General features: G+C 42.0%; 1 protein-coding gene across 1 annotated transcript; it reads left to right on the plus strand.

Annotated features, from left to right (window-relative positions):
- The first annotated feature begins 1,336 nt into the window (after positions 1-1,336).
- Positions 1,337-18,074, plus strand: LOC113083590 (macrophage mannose receptor 1). Its single transcript, XM_026254654.1, has 50 exons — positions 1,337-1,490; positions 2,381-2,526; positions 2,609-2,721; positions 3,109-3,242; positions 3,333-3,556; positions 3,808-3,917; positions 4,075-4,193; positions 4,345-4,480; positions 4,564-4,646; positions 5,309-5,428; positions 5,558-5,659; positions 6,039-6,197; positions 6,373-6,455; positions 7,025-7,169; positions 7,367-7,408; positions 7,570-7,737; positions 7,816-7,935; positions 8,049-8,159; positions 8,247-8,279; positions 8,365-8,499; positions 8,580-8,726; positions 8,938-9,072; positions 9,176-9,330; positions 9,481-9,625; positions 9,761-9,815; positions 10,055-10,121; positions 10,218-10,351; positions 10,428-10,471; positions 10,551-10,724; positions 11,187-11,341; positions 11,414-11,527; positions 11,618-11,733; positions 11,817-11,968; positions 12,092-12,297; positions 13,033-13,207; positions 13,288-13,509; positions 13,721-13,890; positions 14,041-14,111; positions 14,219-14,319; positions 14,802-14,921; positions 15,152-15,298; positions 15,603-15,757; positions 15,871-15,970; positions 16,149-16,384; positions 16,455-16,644; positions 16,723-16,974; positions 17,072-17,254; positions 17,449-17,499; positions 17,575-17,723; positions 17,891-18,074. The coding sequence occupies exons 1-50, from the start codon at positions 1,448-1,450 to the stop codon at positions 17,933-17,935; spliced, it is 6,492 nt and encodes a 2,163-aa protein (XP_026110439.1). The 5' UTR covers positions 1,337-1,447; the 3' UTR covers positions 17,936-18,074.
- The last annotated feature ends 945 nt before the right edge of the window (positions 18,075-19,019 follow it).

Genomic DNA, 19,019 nt, shown 5'->3' on the forward strand with positions numbered 1-19,019 from the left:
TTGAATGTGAATAGAATAATATCTGAAGTGTATGTATTACAACAATCTGCCCTGAAATAGTAAACCGATTATCTAACATCAATCCATGCATGCAGTTTATTGGATGCATCGAATAATTTGTATTTTAGTTTTGTATTTGCTTCATTTTTATTGTTTACTGTCAATTTGGTAGTCATAAAAAAGGTTAAAGTGTAACGTGAAGGTAAAAGATTTTATTCAAACTATATTGTCCTAAAATATGTGCTGTCACAAGGGTTTTGAAACGACCTCTTCGGACTTTGAAATTTTAATTTTATTAGAATTACAAAAGAAACCGAATTGACAAAAAATATACGGAAAGAATTTATTCCAGTACTTCATCAGCATTGGGTTCTGCACGTTACATTTAAAATAAATCAGGAAAAACCCTCTGTAACAGCCGATGCTCTAGAACTGTTAGATCTGTTGTTTCTCCAGGTCTAGCTGAGGACGATGGATCTGTGCTGCAAGGGTTTGGATCCACACACTTCATTTCTTCACTTCTCCAGTTCTGTCACCGATTGAGTTTCAGTTCCTTGCCGCTCTCTCCTTTGGTGTGTTTAGTTGAAGATACTTAATTTTTGGCATCACTGTCGACTTGATTGCACACTTTTAGAGGAGAGCTGAGCTGGCTGATGACATCACTGAATCATCAATGACTTTAACTGAAAGACTGACTCTTCTTGACAAACTGTAAAGCAGCTTTGACCCAATCAGTATTGTATACAGCGCTAAACAAATAAAAGAGGACAATGTGTGTCTATAAAGGCTTTTGGTTCCTTTCAAGTGCTTTGAAATAAACATTTTATATCAAAGAAAAGATCTGATATTTCAACCATGTTCATATTTGCTCAGTTCTGTGATGCTCTCGTACCAGAGGTCATCTGTTTCCTGACCAGAGCAAGAAATCAGGCAAAGAGTCAAATCTCCTGTCTCTGGACACTGGAACTGAAACAGAACATTTGAAGTACATATGATTATGTGATATGTGCAGACTGAAATGTTTTTGGTAGAAATGTTTTATTTAAAAACATGTAAGTGCAGCTGTTAGACCAAATAAAGTCACTCTTAACTGAGAGAGCCCAGTTAAAGCCATTCAATGTTTAATGAAAGAAAGACATGTCTCAAGCAAAGCACCGAGAATCACTCGCATGCAAATGTGCTACTATGTGACCATACCCTTCAGAACAGAATGTCACATGTTTTTGTCTTTCCAGAAGGAATTTGATGTAAAATGAATATGTTGAACTTTACCGTGTGTCACAGCATCAGATGATTATGAATGTTTTACTGTTTAATCTTTGGACTCTGGTGAGGGTAAAAAGAGCCTTGGATGTGTGATGATGAGCAGATCTCCAGAGGACAGGCGTGTGGACAAACAGAAGGAATGACAGGAAAATAAACCCATGTAAAAACAATATATTGAATCATGCTTTTGTTAGCCTTCACCCTCATTGGCCTCGTTCATTCTGGTAAGTTCACTCATTTTCAAAGTAAATTAAATAGGATAACACATTTAATAGAATAATTAATTTGTAGAAATGGCAAAAGCTTAATTCTTTTTTAATCAGTAATGTTTCTTCCTAGCAGTTTCATCCAGGATCGAGTCATTCAGAAACTCTATAACAAAACAAAGAAGTATTTTATATATGAAACATATTGTTATATGGGTTATGAATCCGCATTTATATGTTTTTTTCCCTGTTTAAAATACAAACTAAATGGAAATATATATTTAACCTTCAGATAATGTTGATCAAACAGTATATATTATGAGATGTTTGGCCAATTTTATGAATGTAAAGATTTGTAAATACTTTTTTTAAATTCAATCTAACCTAAAAAAAATAATCATTTAACAAAATTAAGTATGCATTATAGTGAACTAATGCTGACAGTTTTAAAAGCAGTCGGAAACAAATGTGTGCTCTGTGTCTTTACTACAGTCATTTAACTTTGTAGACTTTACAATCGAGGTAAACTAATAAAATGGTGATTCTTCTACAGCGTCTGATTCGAACCATATAATCGTTTATGACACCGTTTCCAGTAAAACATTAGCAGTGCATATGACAAGCTCACATCTCAGTCATGAGGCTATTTTATGATGGAGAATTTAACCATTGTCTTTCGCAAGCAGAAAGTTAGTTTTCAGCAGCATAGAATAAAACACAGTTTGTCTTAGAAAAACTGTTTAATGAATTTATTAACCAAGTTCTGTCTGTACATGCAATGATCTCGTAGAAAGACTTGTGAATAGTAATACTGAACACATAGTTTCTCTTATTTGTTCTCTTTCATTTCTGACCTCATGTTGTTTCTGAGTAAATATGAGAAACTAAAGTGCACTGTTGTGTGTAAGGCTTCAGTCAGTGTGAGGAGGGCTGGCGGCCGTACGAGGAGAAATGCTACTTCTTCTCTTCTGATGTGAAGTCATGGCACGATGCTCTGGAGGACTGTGTCAGTAAAGGAAGTAATCTGATGAGCATCCAGGACATTCATGAGCGGGTGAGACACACACCACCACAGTAAAGATGAGAAACAGATCACATCCACATCTGACATGCTCTTCTGTCTCTGTTCTGTTCAGATGTGGGTCCGAACGCAGATCAGCACCTCCATCTTCTGGATCGGACTGAATGACGTGGCGTCCGAGGGGAACTGGGAATGGAGTGATGGCACTGTTTTCTATCCCTTCCTCTCGTGAGTCAGAAAATCACTGGTTTCTGAATGTGTTCGTTGTGCAGCTCCACATCATGCAGATGAAAAGACACTGCTGTTAGAGCTCTTGCAGGAACACGGTTTATATTTTGTAAATCCCTACAACATGAACAACAGATATACAATCAGTCACATAATCAAGCAGACAGAGATCGTAATCCAAGATAAGGAAGCATGGAACTGAAAACTGAGACAGTCTACTACAATTATTTAACTAAACTCTGTTTTTGAGCAGGTGTGTTAATATTAGATCTAGCCGACATATTAGGGTTAGATGTGTTGGTTTGTGTAATGCTGGAGAGTGGATAGTGTCTGAGAGGCAGAGGTTTCTGGACGAGCAAAGGAAGAAACAGATCCGCTGAATTGCAGGTATTGGAAGGAGGGTCAGCCGGACAACTGGGCAGATAATGAGGATTGTGGCCAGGTTTTGGGAGCCAATGAAGGCAAATGGAACGATGAAACCTGCTCAGCCAGACGGCAGTATATCTGTAAACGATCAAACCGTACGTATAATGTACTTACTATTAAGTCCATATATCAACCATATATATCTGCTTGAGTATGTGTGTAACACGTTGTCCTGTGTCTCTCAGCGAACCCAGCTCCGGTCTGTGACTCTGCGAACGGCTGGCAGGGCTTCGGCTCTAACTGCTATAAGAGAAGAGCAGGTGTCCGGAAGAGTTGGGCTGCGGCTCGCAGTGACTGTGTCCGAGAAGGAGGAGACCTGGTGTCAATCACATCTTCTGAAGAGGAGCAGTATGTCACAAGCCGTCTGGACGCGTCCGCCTTTGACCTCTGGATTGGCTTTTCCACAATGGTGAGAATCATCAACGTCTGTGAATAATCAACACTGGACCACTTGATTTAATACACGACATGCACCACAGTGAAATCTGTTGAATCGTCTGTTAAACAACAAAGACAGTACAGTGCGTGACCAATTCTTTTTCATTAAAAAAAAAAATATTTAAAGGCAAGACTACATATTTTGTCACATGTTAAATAGTCACAGTTCAAACAGTTATATTGCCAGTGTGTTATTTGTAATCAGTTTTATACTTTTCACAGAAATGCACAACTTTATCCTGTCAAATACAACCAAATGCCACGACCTTCTCCTGGTCAGATGCGAGTACATCCACATACACAAACTGGCCGGCAGGACAGCCGGATCTCACGTAAGACAAATGCTAAACTAGTTATAACACATGATTAGTGTTATTACTATGGCCTTCTCAAAATTGTGATAAAGAAAGTGCTTTTCACTATAGCACATTAAAGCATTTAAGTGTTGACCTGCGCGATAATAACTCAAACTCTCACTGTGGAACCCAGTGACAAAGCCAACGGTGTGTGTACTGCTATGATAAAAGAATCAGGAGAGGATTATGGGAAATGGAGAACACACGTCTGTCGTTATGAGCGACCTTACATGTGCAAGAAAGCTTTGAATAGTAAGATCCAAACTTCCAATCATTGTCCAAATATATATGCACTGAGATACAATATGATGTGTATGATTCTGTTGTTAATATTTTATATGCATTACATAATTTAGTAGTTTTTTCTGTTCAGTGATATGCTCTTCTGTTTCTGTGACTCCAGCCATCTGTCCTCCTGGATGGTTGAGTTACTCAGGAAACTGTTATTGGGTGGTCAGTAACCAGAATCTCCTGACCAGCTGGTATCTGGCTCAGACCAAATGCTCTGAAATGGGAGGAAACCTACTGACCATCAAAAAGTGAGCATGAGCACTGAAGTTTAGGGAGATTTGTTTGGTTCTAATGGGTCACACACATGCTCATATGTTTGTTTTCATCTCAGTGAAGGGGAGCAGTTCTTCATTAATGCACAGTTGCCTGATTTTCACCAAGCAGATGTTCCTGATCTGTGGATTGGCATTTCAGGTGAGTGATGCATACAATACAACATTTTACCTTTGTAAAATTGACCCTAATCCTTATCAAAATTAGGTTCTTTGAATGCTTCTATCACAGAAAATAACTTTTAAAAGTGAGCTTCAGTTCAGTGACTCAAACAGTGGGTTACAGAATGTGTATTTTAGCCAAACTTCTGACCCTAAAAGGCTTCAGTTCACATTTATTTGTTTTGCATTTTCACAATACATATTGTTTCTACGTTAGGGTTAAGAGTGATCTGTTATCAGAGGTTCCTGTCAAAGTAATGTTCAGTTAAAAAATTAAAAAAATCATACACACATTAATGTTTCGTGTTCAGAAGCATATTAAAGCAATGATTCATTTGTGTGATCATAATGATTACAATATAAGGAAAAGTTGGCATCATCTGAAGTCCTCGCAGGGACTGGCTTCATTTCTTCATGGTCATCTGAAATCTTCGTAAGAGGCTAGATCCAATCTGAAGCTGGCACAATCTCTAGTTAGAAATAGAAAAGCAGATGGAGGATGAATAGTGTAGCTGTAGTTCATAATGTTCACAAGATGGTCTCTGATCAGAAATACTATGATCTGCATCAGATATCTGAATGTGAACAGTCCATTACGTTCCATCACTCATCTTGGTGTTGTCTTTCTGAATTATAACACAGATAAGGAACAAGATGGCACATTTAGGTGGGTGGACAAAACTGCAATTGAGTTTTCAAACTGGAGCCCAAATTTCCCTCAGAACTCAGCAAACCAGTGGGACTGTGGTCAGATTTACACCGGTAAGATTGACCATTGAGTTACAGAGAGACTCAGAGATTGACCATTGAGTCCAGAGAGACACACAACGACAGCCTTAAAATATTTCCTTGTAAAAATTGAGCTGAATCTGTTTTTTTCTCTTGTAATAGGAAACTATGCTGGAAAATGGGAAACCACCAACTGCTTTAAAAACCTGGGATATATTTGCAAGATGCCTGGAGGACAGAACGTGCAGCCCACAGCGGCTCCAGGTGAAAACAGACGGCTGTTAACGCTTGTTTTCAGAACGACACAAACTTTCCCATGACCTCAGTTTTACAGAGAAGGGTTCTAGTCTCTTTTCCATCACACTGAAAAGAAAAATGGCCATCTAATAAGATTTGTACTTTAGGGTTAGAGCTGTTACATAAAACAAGCTCTCGAACAGCTCAGTTGCAAACAGTGTATAGCACAGGAAGAATCTACCACCTATATCTACTTACAGAGGGATTTTGTACTTTCATTCTTCCTGTCTGCAGTTTTTTTTCACATTGGTCTGAACAAACTGAATGTGATTGTATTAGAATGAATATCCTGGTAGAAGGGTCAGGGTTGTGTTTTAGCTGTGGTTCACTGAATGCTTTTCTGCAGACTCACACTGTGATGAAGGCTATCTGCTCTACGATGAATACTGCTATCACTTTGAGACTGAAACAGTCATGAAATGGCAGGATGCAGAGAATTACTGTGTGGCTCAGAATGGACACCTGGTCAGCATCCACAGCCAGGAGACCGTCAGCTTTCTGACAGGTGCGATTGAAGACCGGATCTCTCTCTTCATTATCTAGAAAAAATAATGTAATATGTTTTCAGATTATTTGTTTCATATGGTTCTTGTTATCTAGTTATAAACACTTAGATAAGGGCTACAATGTACAGTAGGTGCCCCGTATATGAGGTTTAATTTTGGCCTCTGATCTCACAGCCCACATGAGCAGATCTTCCTGGGTGGGTCTCAATGACATCAGCAGAGAGGGAACGTTTGTTTGGACCGATGGCACTCCAGCAGTAAGTGACCAGCCAACCAACTTCTGCACATGAATGAATACTATGCTGAGATTGAACATAGATTCTTAAATCTTAAAATGTATTGAGCACATAGATTATATCTATAAGAAGGCAAGCCAAAGATTGTTTAGTTTTAATTTGTGTAAGGGAGTCCTGAGGATGGTTTACACCAGTTTGCTGGAAAGGGTTATTTCCTAAAACATCACCTGCTGGTATGGGATCACAAAGATTATTAATATAGACAGTAAGATCATATTGGACGCCCAGAGGCAGCAAACAGACCTGGAGGAAAGCCTCACAAATAGTTCAGGACTCACAAACTCTCCAACAGGAATTAGAAAAACTTCCTTCAGGCAGACGATACATGGTACCCATCGCAACAAGAAATATTTATATAATACTTTTATATTTATGTATTTATGTATTTGATTACACAAAGTGAGAAGCTTCTGGTGATGGATTCTGTCCCTGAAGAATGAGCAGCAGTTCTGCATCCAGTTGTTTAAAGCTTTATTTTGTTCCATGTCAAGCATGTGAGGATCATTGTCTGTTCTCTCTGGCTTCTGCAGGAATTCCTTCCCTGGGAGACGAATCAGCCGGACAACTGGCAGAATAATGAAGACTGTGTTCACATCCGCGGAACCGAGCACCAGGACACGGGAAAATTCAACGACCTGCCCTGCACATCCACGTACCCCTTTATCTGCCAGAAAGGTGGGACAAATCTGAGGTTTTCCTGTTGGATCAGTCTTTTATTTAATTTGTTAGTTTTATTGTATATTAATCACACAATGATTTCACATTCCGTATTATATAAAATGCTTTAAAATAAAGGTGATTTACTTTGATCAGAGAATTGTTTTTGAGACACTGATGTTTTTTTTGTTTGTTTGTTTGTTTGTTTATTCCAGCAAAGGGTCAAGGGCCACCGCCTCCCCCCACATCTGGCCCAGGTACAGGTTCTCTCTCTACACACCAAACACTGAGACATTCACACACTTGTGTTTGTTTCGAAGTCTTACGGGACATCTGTCTCTGTATCAGACTGTAAGCGTCTGGTGGTTCTGTGTCTGTTCCTGACTCTTGAACTGATTTCATCTGCTCTTTCTGTCAGGTTGGAATGCAAAGTGCGGCTCCTGGGTTGGTGACCCGTTTAATGATTACTGCTACCTGTTTATTACTCTGTCCATGAGGAAGTGGGCCGACGCTCGTGCAGATTGCTTGAATCAGGGTGGAGATCTCGTCAGCATCACGGAGCCGTTTGAACAAGGTTTCATCCAAGGTTAGTATCCAGTTACTCAACAGACTCTCGAGATGTTCCAGATCCACGTATGCTCACACAACTCTTGTTCATCTGCAGCTCAAATCCAGTCTGTTCCCACGGGCGTCTCTCTGTGGATGGGAGCGCATGACTCCATCACCGAGGGAGGCTGGACATGGACGGACGGTTCTCCATTCCGCTATATAAACTGGGCTTCAGGTGAAGCTGTGAAAAGATTTGAGATGACAAAACACCATTTAAGCTTTTGATAAAATAAATCAAAATGATGTTTAATGAAGAAGATAATCTGTGCCTCTCATTTACTGTTAAAGGAAACCCTGATGATTACTATAATGAAGACTGCCTGTCCATTTTAATCAACTCTGGAGCGTGGAACGATGATGAATGTGAGAACAAGAGAGGATATATCTGCAAGCGTCGCGGTACGTTCGGCTGCTCTGTTCAGAGGATCAGGATTTATATTTAGTGAAGTATAAATGTTTTGAAAATAGACCTTTTTGCTTTTTCAGGGAACACCCCCGAGCCCCCTCCGCCGCATGATGGTACGTTTGGCTTCTGTTTCTTGTGTGCTATGAATCTCTTGAGGCTCTCGAGCCTCGCTGAGTTTGTTCTTGTGTTGTACTCTAGGTTTCTACACAACATACGCATGTCAAGACTCAAGCTTGGTCCTTCACTGCCCCCAGAACAGCGTCATCAACATCCAGTCAGCTTTTTACGGGCGCCGCAGTGACAAGATCTGTCCGTTTGGAGACGGAGCCTCTGGTAAATCACAGTTGAGAGTGTAATTGAGAGCATCTGAAGTGTTCATGCAGGATCTGTGATGTACTGAATGAACCTTACAGGTGTGTGCACTGTTGAGGGCACGCTGGCTTTGGCCAGGAAGAACTGCGATAACAGAGAGTTCTGTTTCCTCTTCGCTCGCACCGAATCTGATCCCTGCCCCACCGTCTCCAAATACCTGGAGGTGGTCTTCAGCTGCGAGCAGAACGGTGAGGGACACCTTTACTAAGAGCGTGATTATGAATGAAATGAATGATGAAAGGTTCTGGGGAAAAAGGTTTGAATGACAAGATGTGTTTGGTGAATCATACCAGTCCTCGAGATGAAGCTCTTCTTAAGGAGAGGAGGAAGAACTTCTAATACAAAAACACACAAAATCTGTATGTGACACATTCCCTCATGAGTGTGTATTGTTTCCAGTGTGTGTGAGAGGGCTGGGTGTGGAGGACGGAAACATCACTAATTCAATGCTCTCAGCATCATCGTCTCTCAGTGGAAAAGGAGCAGATAAAGCTCGACTGAAAGGGAACTCGTGCTGGATGCCCTCCACCTCCGGTCTGTCTCCTGTATATTCGAATGAACCACAAAATCACCCATAATATTGTTTCAGGAATCTGAACAGAAAACTCAAATCCTTTCCGTTCAAACTGTATTTCAGCAAACTCTTGGATTCAGGTGAATGTGGGTCAGCTGAAGAAGATCACAGGGGTCGTCATTCAGGGCTGCCCATCTTCAGATCACTGGGTCACTAAATTTAAGATCCAGACCAGCACAGATGGCCTGTCCTGGAAAGACTACAGCAACGATGGAGGGGTAAACACACACACACACACACACACCACTCCTAGATGTTAGGAGTTGATTTAATGAAAGAAAACCTCTCAAGGGCTTGTGAGGAGCAACTGTCTGTGAGAAGATCAGATATGTTCAGTTTAAAAGGTTCTGACGCTGGTTTTGTCACAGGAGTATCCAGGTTCTGTGGACAGGACGTCTCCAGAGACACGTTTGTTGGGGACACCGATCTCAGCGCAGTATGTTCGTGTTCTTCCGCTGGAGTGGAATGGTCAAGCAGGGCTGCGACTGGACATTTTGGGCTGCTTACCAGACTGTGAGCTCAACTAAAGCTTGATTCAGAAGATGATTCATCTTTAAAACTGAATAGAACTATAATTTATCCCAGTCTGTTCTCGGTGTAAATTAAGCCAATGTCTTTCCTGTTTGTGTTTTTTTTGGCTGTTTTCAGATGCTGTGACTTGCAGTGCAAAACCCAACCTGGACCACTCTGTAGACAGAATGACGTAATTGATTCTTTGAGTATCTGAAACCCTGGTTAAGTCTTAATGTGCAGTCAGTAGCAGTAGTTCATCATCCAGCGCTGAACACCTTCAATCTCTCCATTATTTACTGATTTACATAACTACTGGTCTAAATGTTCTAACAGGAAATTCTGCAGTTGTGCCATATAGATGTTATGCATGTTTTGGGGGGTTTACATTGCATTTAAAAGCATTTTGGTTTGGGTTTTTGTTTGTTTCAGGGTTCATTGTCCTGCTGGTTGTGCCAGTGAGGTTTACTCTGTGTACGGGACAGACATGTATCGTGGGGTACGAGTGTAATCGATTATCAACCGACCGCTTCAACCTAGTATGAGCATCAATCATGCATTTTTTCTTATGATTGATGAATGCCATTTGTTTCAGGACTCTACTATCTGTGCCGCTGCGATTCACGCTGGAGTGGTTCTCAATGACATCGGAGGAGACTGCACTCTTCTCAAAGCTGAGGGTCAGAACTTTTACAGCGGATCCACCAGAAACGGCATCGTGTCCAGACAGTAAGCCTCCAGTCTTGGACATATCTGCTTGTTAGAGAGTTAGGGTTAGAGTGAAATGCATTGTGATGTGTCACAGGTTTGATGGGCTCTACTCCGTGTCATACCACTTTGCTGACGGAGGTGAGACAATTTTCTTATTAATCACAGCATCATTACTTCATCGCAAAAGCTGCTTGGTCTGAACAACGTGTCCCTTCAGAGCTGAGGTGTTCTGGTCCAGACTGGTATGAGTTTGGAGAGTTCTGCTATAAACCGTTTGAGGAGAAGAAGACGTGGCACAGCGCAAGAACATCCTGCAGGCAGTTAGGAGCCGATCTGGTGTCGATTCTGTCCATGACAGAACAGAGCTGGCTGGAGAGTTACCTGTACCAGGGTACGTGTGCCTTTACTAGACTTTTAGGTGCAAATAAACACAAAAGAATGAAATCACAGTTATATCTTTTTCATCCATTCACAGTTGTCAGAAGGGAAAAGTTAGCTTTATAGACCAAACCATGCTGTAAACATATTTTTTCTGTTGTAAAGTTGGGTATTTTAACAGGGGGGGGGGGGTCTATGGAATTGACTTGCTTTCGGAGCCAGTCTCTAGCGGCCAGTTGATGAATTGCAGTTTAAGTCACTTCCATGTTGGTTTCACGAGAGAGACTGGAAGGTTCCCACTTGGTTTTATCGAAATACACAAAAGGTCACAGACGTTTGGACATACATAGCCAACTGCACGTGTGTGTGTGTGTGTGTGTGTGTGTGTGTGTGTGTGTGTGTGTGTAAAGGCTCCACACACACGACGCTTATATGCGCTCTTCTCACAACATTTCCTCTTTGTCCCGTCAAACAGCCACCAGTGACGTGTGGATCGGTCTCAATGATCTGGGCTTCTCAGGTTTGTTCTCGTGGTCAGATCATCATGAGGTCACGTTCACATACTGGGCTCCCGGAGAACCCAACAACCACCTGGGCTTCAGTGAGGACTGTGTGGAGATGTTCCATCAGGTACTGCATTTACTGACAGACACAAGACTAAACACAGGTTCATGAATGTCATCGTAATGCTTTGTGTCTCAGACGGGCCGATGGAACGACGTCACCTGCACGGAGCTAAACACCTATGTCTGTAAGATGCCCAAAGGTCACTATCCTCTGCCCTCCGTCCAGCCCACCATCTACGGCTGTCCTCAGGTCAGTCATGTACTCTCGTGGATGGTCATCGGTGACCCTGACTCCCACACGCTAACTACATGTGTGTGTGTGTGTGTGTCTGTACTGCAGGGCTGGGAAGTTTTTGAGTATTCTTGCTATTGGTTTGAAGAAGCAGCTCGAAGCCGTGAGGAAGCCAAAGCGTTCTGTGAGAGTCAGAGCAGCACTCTGCTGCACATCATGGACTTGTGAGCATCTAACCCTCTTGTGTTCCTGTTGATAGTCTGTGCTCATGTAGCTCCGGTCACTCAGCTGCTGTTGACCTCTGCAGGTATGAACAGGCTCACTTCACGGCTCTGATGAGCCGGTACTCCGGCGACTGGTGGATCGGGCTGCGGGCGAGAGGAGGGGTGGCAGGTGTCGACTACTACTGGGACAATGACGCTTTAATAACTTACACCAACTGGGGCCGCAACGAGCCAAGTAATTCAACCGTTTACACTGTGAATACTTCTGTCCTAGACAGTTACACCTGAGCGCTGTTTAGAACTGCTGGACAAATGACATCACTGTTCATGAACCAATCAGATTTCACTGTATCTCTAGATAATCACGCTGGATCCTGTGTCACGATGTCGACCAGCCCGCTGGCAGGATTCTGGAATAACAAACAGTGTGAAGAATCATTCCCGTTTGTGTGTGAAGCTCCTCGTAACGGCATCTCTCCACCGACTCGAGCTCCGACACTGCCTCCGGTGACCGGGTGCGAGAGCGGCTGGGGCGGACAGCCTCACTTCAGAAACTGCTACAAGGTGATCTAAGCTATGCCTTCTGCTGACGAAGCTTACATGCACACCACAAAGTGGGTAATTGCTAGGGAGTGTCATTCACGTGAACATGCACCTGCACATACATGCACTCATGGCTATAGCAGAGGCATTTCATCAGAATTGAACAAAAGAAAAGACTTTCTGTCCATATCAGCAAAGAACAACCATCCAGTGAAACATGGGAAGAATTGTGTTTTCTTGCACAAACCTACACCTTGAATACTAGGTGTTTAAATGTAACAACAGGAATGACTGACATTAGCCCTGTAAAAATACACTGTTTAAACCCCAGTATTGCTCTTCTTTAAATAACTATACAATGAAAAGACAAAATTTGCTAGACTTTTTCATTGTATGTCGGAGTGTGGAGAGGAAGGGGTAGTAACATTAGCACTAAAATATTGTTATGATGCTGTGTGTGTGAACGCAGAATGAAGATTAATTTTATGTGATTGTATGAGTTCAGAACACGCTGACAATAAGAGTACCGACCGATTATGAAACAGGTTGCAGCACACACATAAGGAGAATCTTTGCAGATCTTCCCTGAAACTTTAAACATGCACACAGTACAACATTTTATTAAGATTGTCATGCCAGAGGAAGTGCCTCACATGGTTTGCCAGCTAAACCCCAGGATAAGCAACATGTAAGCCATGGTGACTATTAAAATACATGTTAATTGTCTACTTGTTGCTGTATTTCTGTTTTTCAAAGCTGTTCACAGTAGACTTTGCCCAGAAGAAGAGCTGGGAGGCGGCTAGAGAAGACTGTCTCGCCCGCGGCGCCAATCTGCTCAGCATCCACAGTCCAGAGGAGGAACTTTTCCTGTCCAGCTTCTCCAAGGGAAAGACCAAGTGGATCGGACTGAGCGTCAACCCAGTAGAGGGAGGTTCGTTTGCTCGCCGGTGTTTCACTTCTGAGAATTACTTGTAGTTGGAGCCGAACCGTTTCTAGCCTCTCTTCTCTAAGGTTACCACTGGAGCGACGGGACGCCGGTCAGTCACACAAACTGGGGCCACGGTGAACCAAATAATCACAATGGTCGAGAAAACTGTGTGGAGATGGTGACCACCGAAAACGGGACATCCTGGTGGAACGACCTGAACTGTGATGCCCACCAGGACTGGATTTGCATGATTGCTAAAGGAAAGAAACCCATTATACCTCCAGCGCCTCCATCTCCTGAACCAGGTGCCAGTGCAATCAGTTATTACCAGTGAAATAATGCTCTGTTTCTGTTTGTGAAATGCTGAGAAATGTAGTAAATGTAATGCTACCCATTCTTAAAATCTGGAGCAAATAGCTAAAACACATGGAGAAAACTGTTTGTGCGTGTGGGATCAGAATTAGTCGATTTATTGTAGGTGTTTGTTTATTAATGTTTTTTATTTTATTTCTCCAGCTCCTGAGTGCGGATCGAACCCTGGCTGGAGGAAGAACAATGGCATCTGTTATTACTATAATGACACAGATATTGTGGACTTTCACATGGCTCTTGTGAGGTGTTACGAAGAGAAAGCTCAGCTGCTGTCCATCGCTGATGAAGCAGAGCAGTCTTTCGTGGTCAGCCTGGTACGAAAGCTTTTGAATGTTTGATCAGTGATTTTTAGCAATGACTTGAATTCTTCACAAATGTCATGAATCCTCGTAAGACTGCACATCAAAGATGAATGTAACTGTGTGATCAGTGAAAGCACTGGGCTGATTATGTGATGTTTTCAGGTGGGCACCGGTCAAGCGGCTGCGGCCTGGATTGGAATGATAATGTTTGGGGTTGCAGGAGGAGAGTATCTGTAAGCCTTAAAACATTTGAATATTAGTATTATTTGTTTCCACATATGTGTTTTTAACGTGTTCTCTGGCATGACAGTCAGTCCTATCGAGCTGTTTCTGTGTTCAGGTGGGTCGATCTGTCTCCGGTCACGTATGTGCACTGGGGTCCTGGAGAACCCAACGATGCAAACGGAGAAGAACAGTGTGTGCAGATGAACAGACATCCAGGTGCACTAATATTGTTTTACACTAAATCAGGATCCTTCATATTAATGGCCATTTTATTTAACTTCATATAAACATACCATATAAATACTATATATATATATATATATATCAATAACACTAACTTAAAATTATTATTATTATTATTAAAACTGTGAACAAAAAAAACCCTAACAATACTGATCGCCATCATCATATTCTTGTTATAAAATAACACTACCATTTATTATATATTTTTTTAATGGATGCATTTTCAAAACATTACAATATATCAATATATTATGCATAAAATTATAAACACATTCAGAAAAAAGTGAACAAGAAAAAAATTCAAATGTAGTACATCAGTCAGTGCTTCACATTCTGTGTTATTTGTGCATTTATTATCTGTAGCTGTATTTATTTATTTATTGTATACTAACATGTGATGCTTTTAGGATTCAGAGATGAAAGTGGTATAAATTGGAATGTTTTGTTTTCGATAGGTTCGTGGAATGATGCAAACTGTGGACGTGCCAGTGCTGGTTATGTGTGTAAGAAATATCCAGGAAATGACCACACACCACCGCCTCCAACGGCACCATGGGACGGAAACTGCCCCGAGGGTACGGCTGACACAAACCAACAGTCAATGATCAGTCAATGATCAGTCAATGATCAGTCACCAATGATCAGCCAATGATCAGCCAATGATCAGTCAATGATCAGCCAATGATCAGTCAATGATCAGCCAATGATCAGTCAATGATCAGCCAATGATCAGTCAGGCTAATCTCACAAAAGTTCAGTGATTTTATTTTTCCTGAAGAAAGATTGTAATTTTGATTGTTTCCAGGTTGGATGAAATTCCGCAACAAATGCTACATATTCAAAGGAAACCACTACCATCAGACGGAGATCAAGGCGAACTGGACTTACGCACGAGATTGGTGCCGAAAGCAGAAGGGAGATCTGGCCATCATCGATGATCAGAATGAAAACGGTACTTCACAAGATGTTATAACAGCAGTCCCCTCCTTTGTTAAAAGAGGATAAGGACAGTGTTTGCATGTGAGCCCCAAGCTGAAACTTCTCTTTTTATTATGATGGCTTGGTAAACATATAGTTGTTATATTTTGACTTCCACTTTCTTTTTCTTTTTTTGAACTTCATTCAAATCTTGTTATGTAAGATCATTTCACTTCTATTTAATTATCTATATCCAGCATCTAACCCATAAAACGCTGTGCTTCAGGAAACACTGGTTCATGTTGTCCCAATGTGTGAAATTTTGATCCTCTCTCCAGATTTTGTGGCTAGTTATCTCAGGGACCTGGTTGTACCCGTTTGGATCGGTTTATCTGATTCGCTTCATGAAGGGAAGTTTGCGTGGAGTGATGGAGTCAGTCCGGTCTTATACACAAACTGGGCCGATAAAGAGCCAAACAATGCTGATGGCAAGGTGAGAAATTACTGTTGTGTTGTACTTATATATTTATGGTATTTTTTAAATATATAGCTAGCTGATGACACCTGCAGAGGAGATGATGCTGATCTCTGATGTCTTTGTTTCAGGAGCATTGTACTTCAATCTCCCATAATCACCTGGTCACGGGCCGCTGGAACGATGAGAACTGTGACCACCAGCGAGGATGGGTGTGCTCTAAGAAGAAATGTACTTACATCTTCACTTGTGTCTAATTTTAAGTGTTGTTATATAAACGCTGCTGCTGATGGCATGGCCTCGAGTTCCTAGCCTGAATTGACTTTTCATTAGATAACCCTTAACTCTAAGATGACTTTAGGTTTAAGACAGCTCTAACTCTTGATGATTCTCTGGGTGTTTTCTGCAGCGAGCAGCATTCCTGTCCCGCCGCCCACCAGCACCCCGTGTCCGTCCGGATACATCACCTGGTACAGCAGCTGCTATAAGCTGGTTTCAGAGCCCAAGACCTGGGAGGAAGCTCAGCAGGCCTGTGTGAAGGAGGGAGGGAACCTGGCCAGTGTGGACATGAGCTACGACCAGGCCTTCATCTCCGCAGCTGTGCAGCAGGGCAAGACAGACGCCTGGATCGGACTCCGTCGACTGGTACTTCCTCACAGTTTAATGAGCATAACTAACGTTAAACAGAACTCAAGCTGTTGCTCTTCTCCTGCAGGCTGACAGTGATTCGTACAAATGGTCTGATGGCTGGCCGGTGTTCTTCACGCACTGGGGCCCGGGGGAACCGACCAATCACGAGGGAGAAGGGTGTGTCAGCATGCATGCACCCTCACACTTCATCCAGGGCACCTGGAACGACACGGCCTGCGCCGCCGCCAAGCCCTACATCTGCAAAATCACTAAAGGTAAAGCTGACAAACGCCACAGATGTGTGGCAAGTGCTTCACATCAGTTACAAACACCGGTCTCCAATCTCTCTGCAGAAAAGCCTCCGTCCACGCCGGCTCCTGGAGATGGGAAGTGTTTGCTGGGCTGGTGGCCGTACGGACGTTACTGCTACTACGCATATAACGGAAAAGTGGGTTACTCGTGGCCAGAGGCGAGACACCTTTGCCAAGAGGTGAACGGAGGAGAATTATCCTCGATTCACAGTCGAGCCGATGTGGAGTTCATCAGGAACCTCAACTACACCAAGTACCACAACATGTGGATCGGCCTCACCAGAGACCGCTCATGTACGCAGATGATCTCTCTGTCCATCATCCATCACCTGCAGGCCTTTCGTGGGATTTCAGATCAGATTTGCTGATCATGTGCTGATTGTGATTGTAGATGGCTGGGGCTGGACGGATCTGACATCTCTGGGCTTCACAAACTGGGCTCCAGGAGAACCCAATGAAGCCATTCATGATGGCGACGTGGGGAAAGAGAACTGCGTGGAGATGTATCACGACGGAACGTGGAACGACAACAACTGTGTGCAGAAGAGAGGCTTCGTGTGTCGACACCGGCAGTGTAGGTTCCCCTCCTTCACACTCTCAAACCGTGATCGATGAACATCAGTTCATGTTTAGTGAGTGCGGCTACAGCTTTTAGAGACACAGCTCATATCTCAAACTCACAACACTCACAGTTCAGAGCGATCTGACAGAAAAGTCGTGCCAGTATCTTGTTGAGTATCTTCTAATAGAATGTGCTCTTGTTTTCAGATTACGTGACCGATGATAATGGGATCGTCATCCCGACTGACCCGTCACCGAGTGAGTTTCTGAACTGATTTCTGTGACACCCTCGTGTTCATGTTCTGCTGTGACTGAAGCTGTTGTGTGTGACAGTGGATGGAGGTCTGATCGCTGGGGCTGTTATTGGAGCGATCGCAGGAGCCGCGCTGATCCTGGCCATGATGTACTACATCTTTAGTGTGAAGGGCGTAAAACCAGGAGATATCAGCTTCTTCAAACACGAAACTAAAAATATTGATGTGGTAAGTTTTATGATCATCTCATTTTTTTCTCAGTGTGACCCACCATGTTGTGTGAGTTTAACCTGAATAAGAGAAAACTGCTTAAAGTGCGTTCAACATGTTTGATGCCAGCAAGGAGTATAGAAACCTTTTCTGCATTAAAAAGTATTTTCACAATCTGTTAACAGCCTGCGTTCTCCAATCCGAACTTCGCTGGAGAATCTGACACATGAACCGTGTGAGATTCATCTTCTTCTGTACAGGAACTAAAGCACTGAAATATCTTCAATCAGCACTGAAACTTAATCATACAAGCATCCTTCTACAGATCTTTTGTTACTTTTTTTATATTAATAAATATGCACAAATGCATTGTTGTGGTAATGTTTATTGTCTGTACAGTTGTTTCTTCAATGAATTTAAAATAAAGATATTTACTAAACAGCATTAGACATTTTTTATAGCTTTGTGTGTGTGTGTGATTGTTTTAAGGTGTGTCTTCTGTTTGGCAGCTAGTGGAAGCGGGGCTAAAAACACCCAAACTGCATCTTTAGAAATGATTTCAGAAAACACAGACGCAATCAAACGTCGTAAGTCTCTGAACAAACGCTCACATCTTGAGGATGAAACGCTGACACTGAAAACATCTCCATGGCCCAACATCAGTTCAGATCTTTCCGGATCTGAAATGTAAAAGCCAGTAATAAAAGTAAATTAAATAGAATAATACACATGGCAATCAATAAAACGCTACAACAGACACATCTCATTAAAAGATGATCTCTCACAATGATCTTGTTTAACCCTTGTGCGACCCACACTGGCCCTTGTTTTGTCCTTTTCTGTTTATTTTTTGATCATTTTGCCTGTTATTGACAACTGCATGTATTTTGGCACGTGTGTATTATTATGGGACTTTTACTATTTTACTTCCATTCCTTTAATAAATCTATTTTTGCATTTAGATCACAAACTAGTTCCTCTCCATTGAAACCCATTACAACTGCATTTTTAATCGCAGTAACATTCAACTGTAAAATTATGCAATTTTTGTTAATAGGCTTTTATTCTGTTGGCAAGGGTTAAAATTTTTATTTTTGTCCTATAAAGCTGTGATGGAGTAGAAAATGTCTACTACCCCGGGTTTCACTGTTAATCTTGCAAATGTTTTGGTTTATTTGTTCTCTTTTTAATTGTCGTATTAATTGTATTTATTTACTTGAATTAATTTCTAAATCTTGTTCCAATTTGGGTATTAAAGATGGCCGCTGCTAGAAGCAGGGGGTGAACAGATAAAGCTTGGACAAGACTCAATGT

The sequence above is a fragment of the Carassius auratus genome, unplaced genomic scaffold (assembly GCF_003368295.1).
Source record: "Carassius auratus strain Wakin unplaced genomic scaffold, ASM336829v1 scaf_tig00038950, whole genome shotgun sequence".
In the NCBI taxonomy this organism is placed as follows: Eukaryota; Metazoa; Chordata; class Actinopteri; order Cypriniformes; family Cyprinidae; genus Carassius; species Carassius auratus.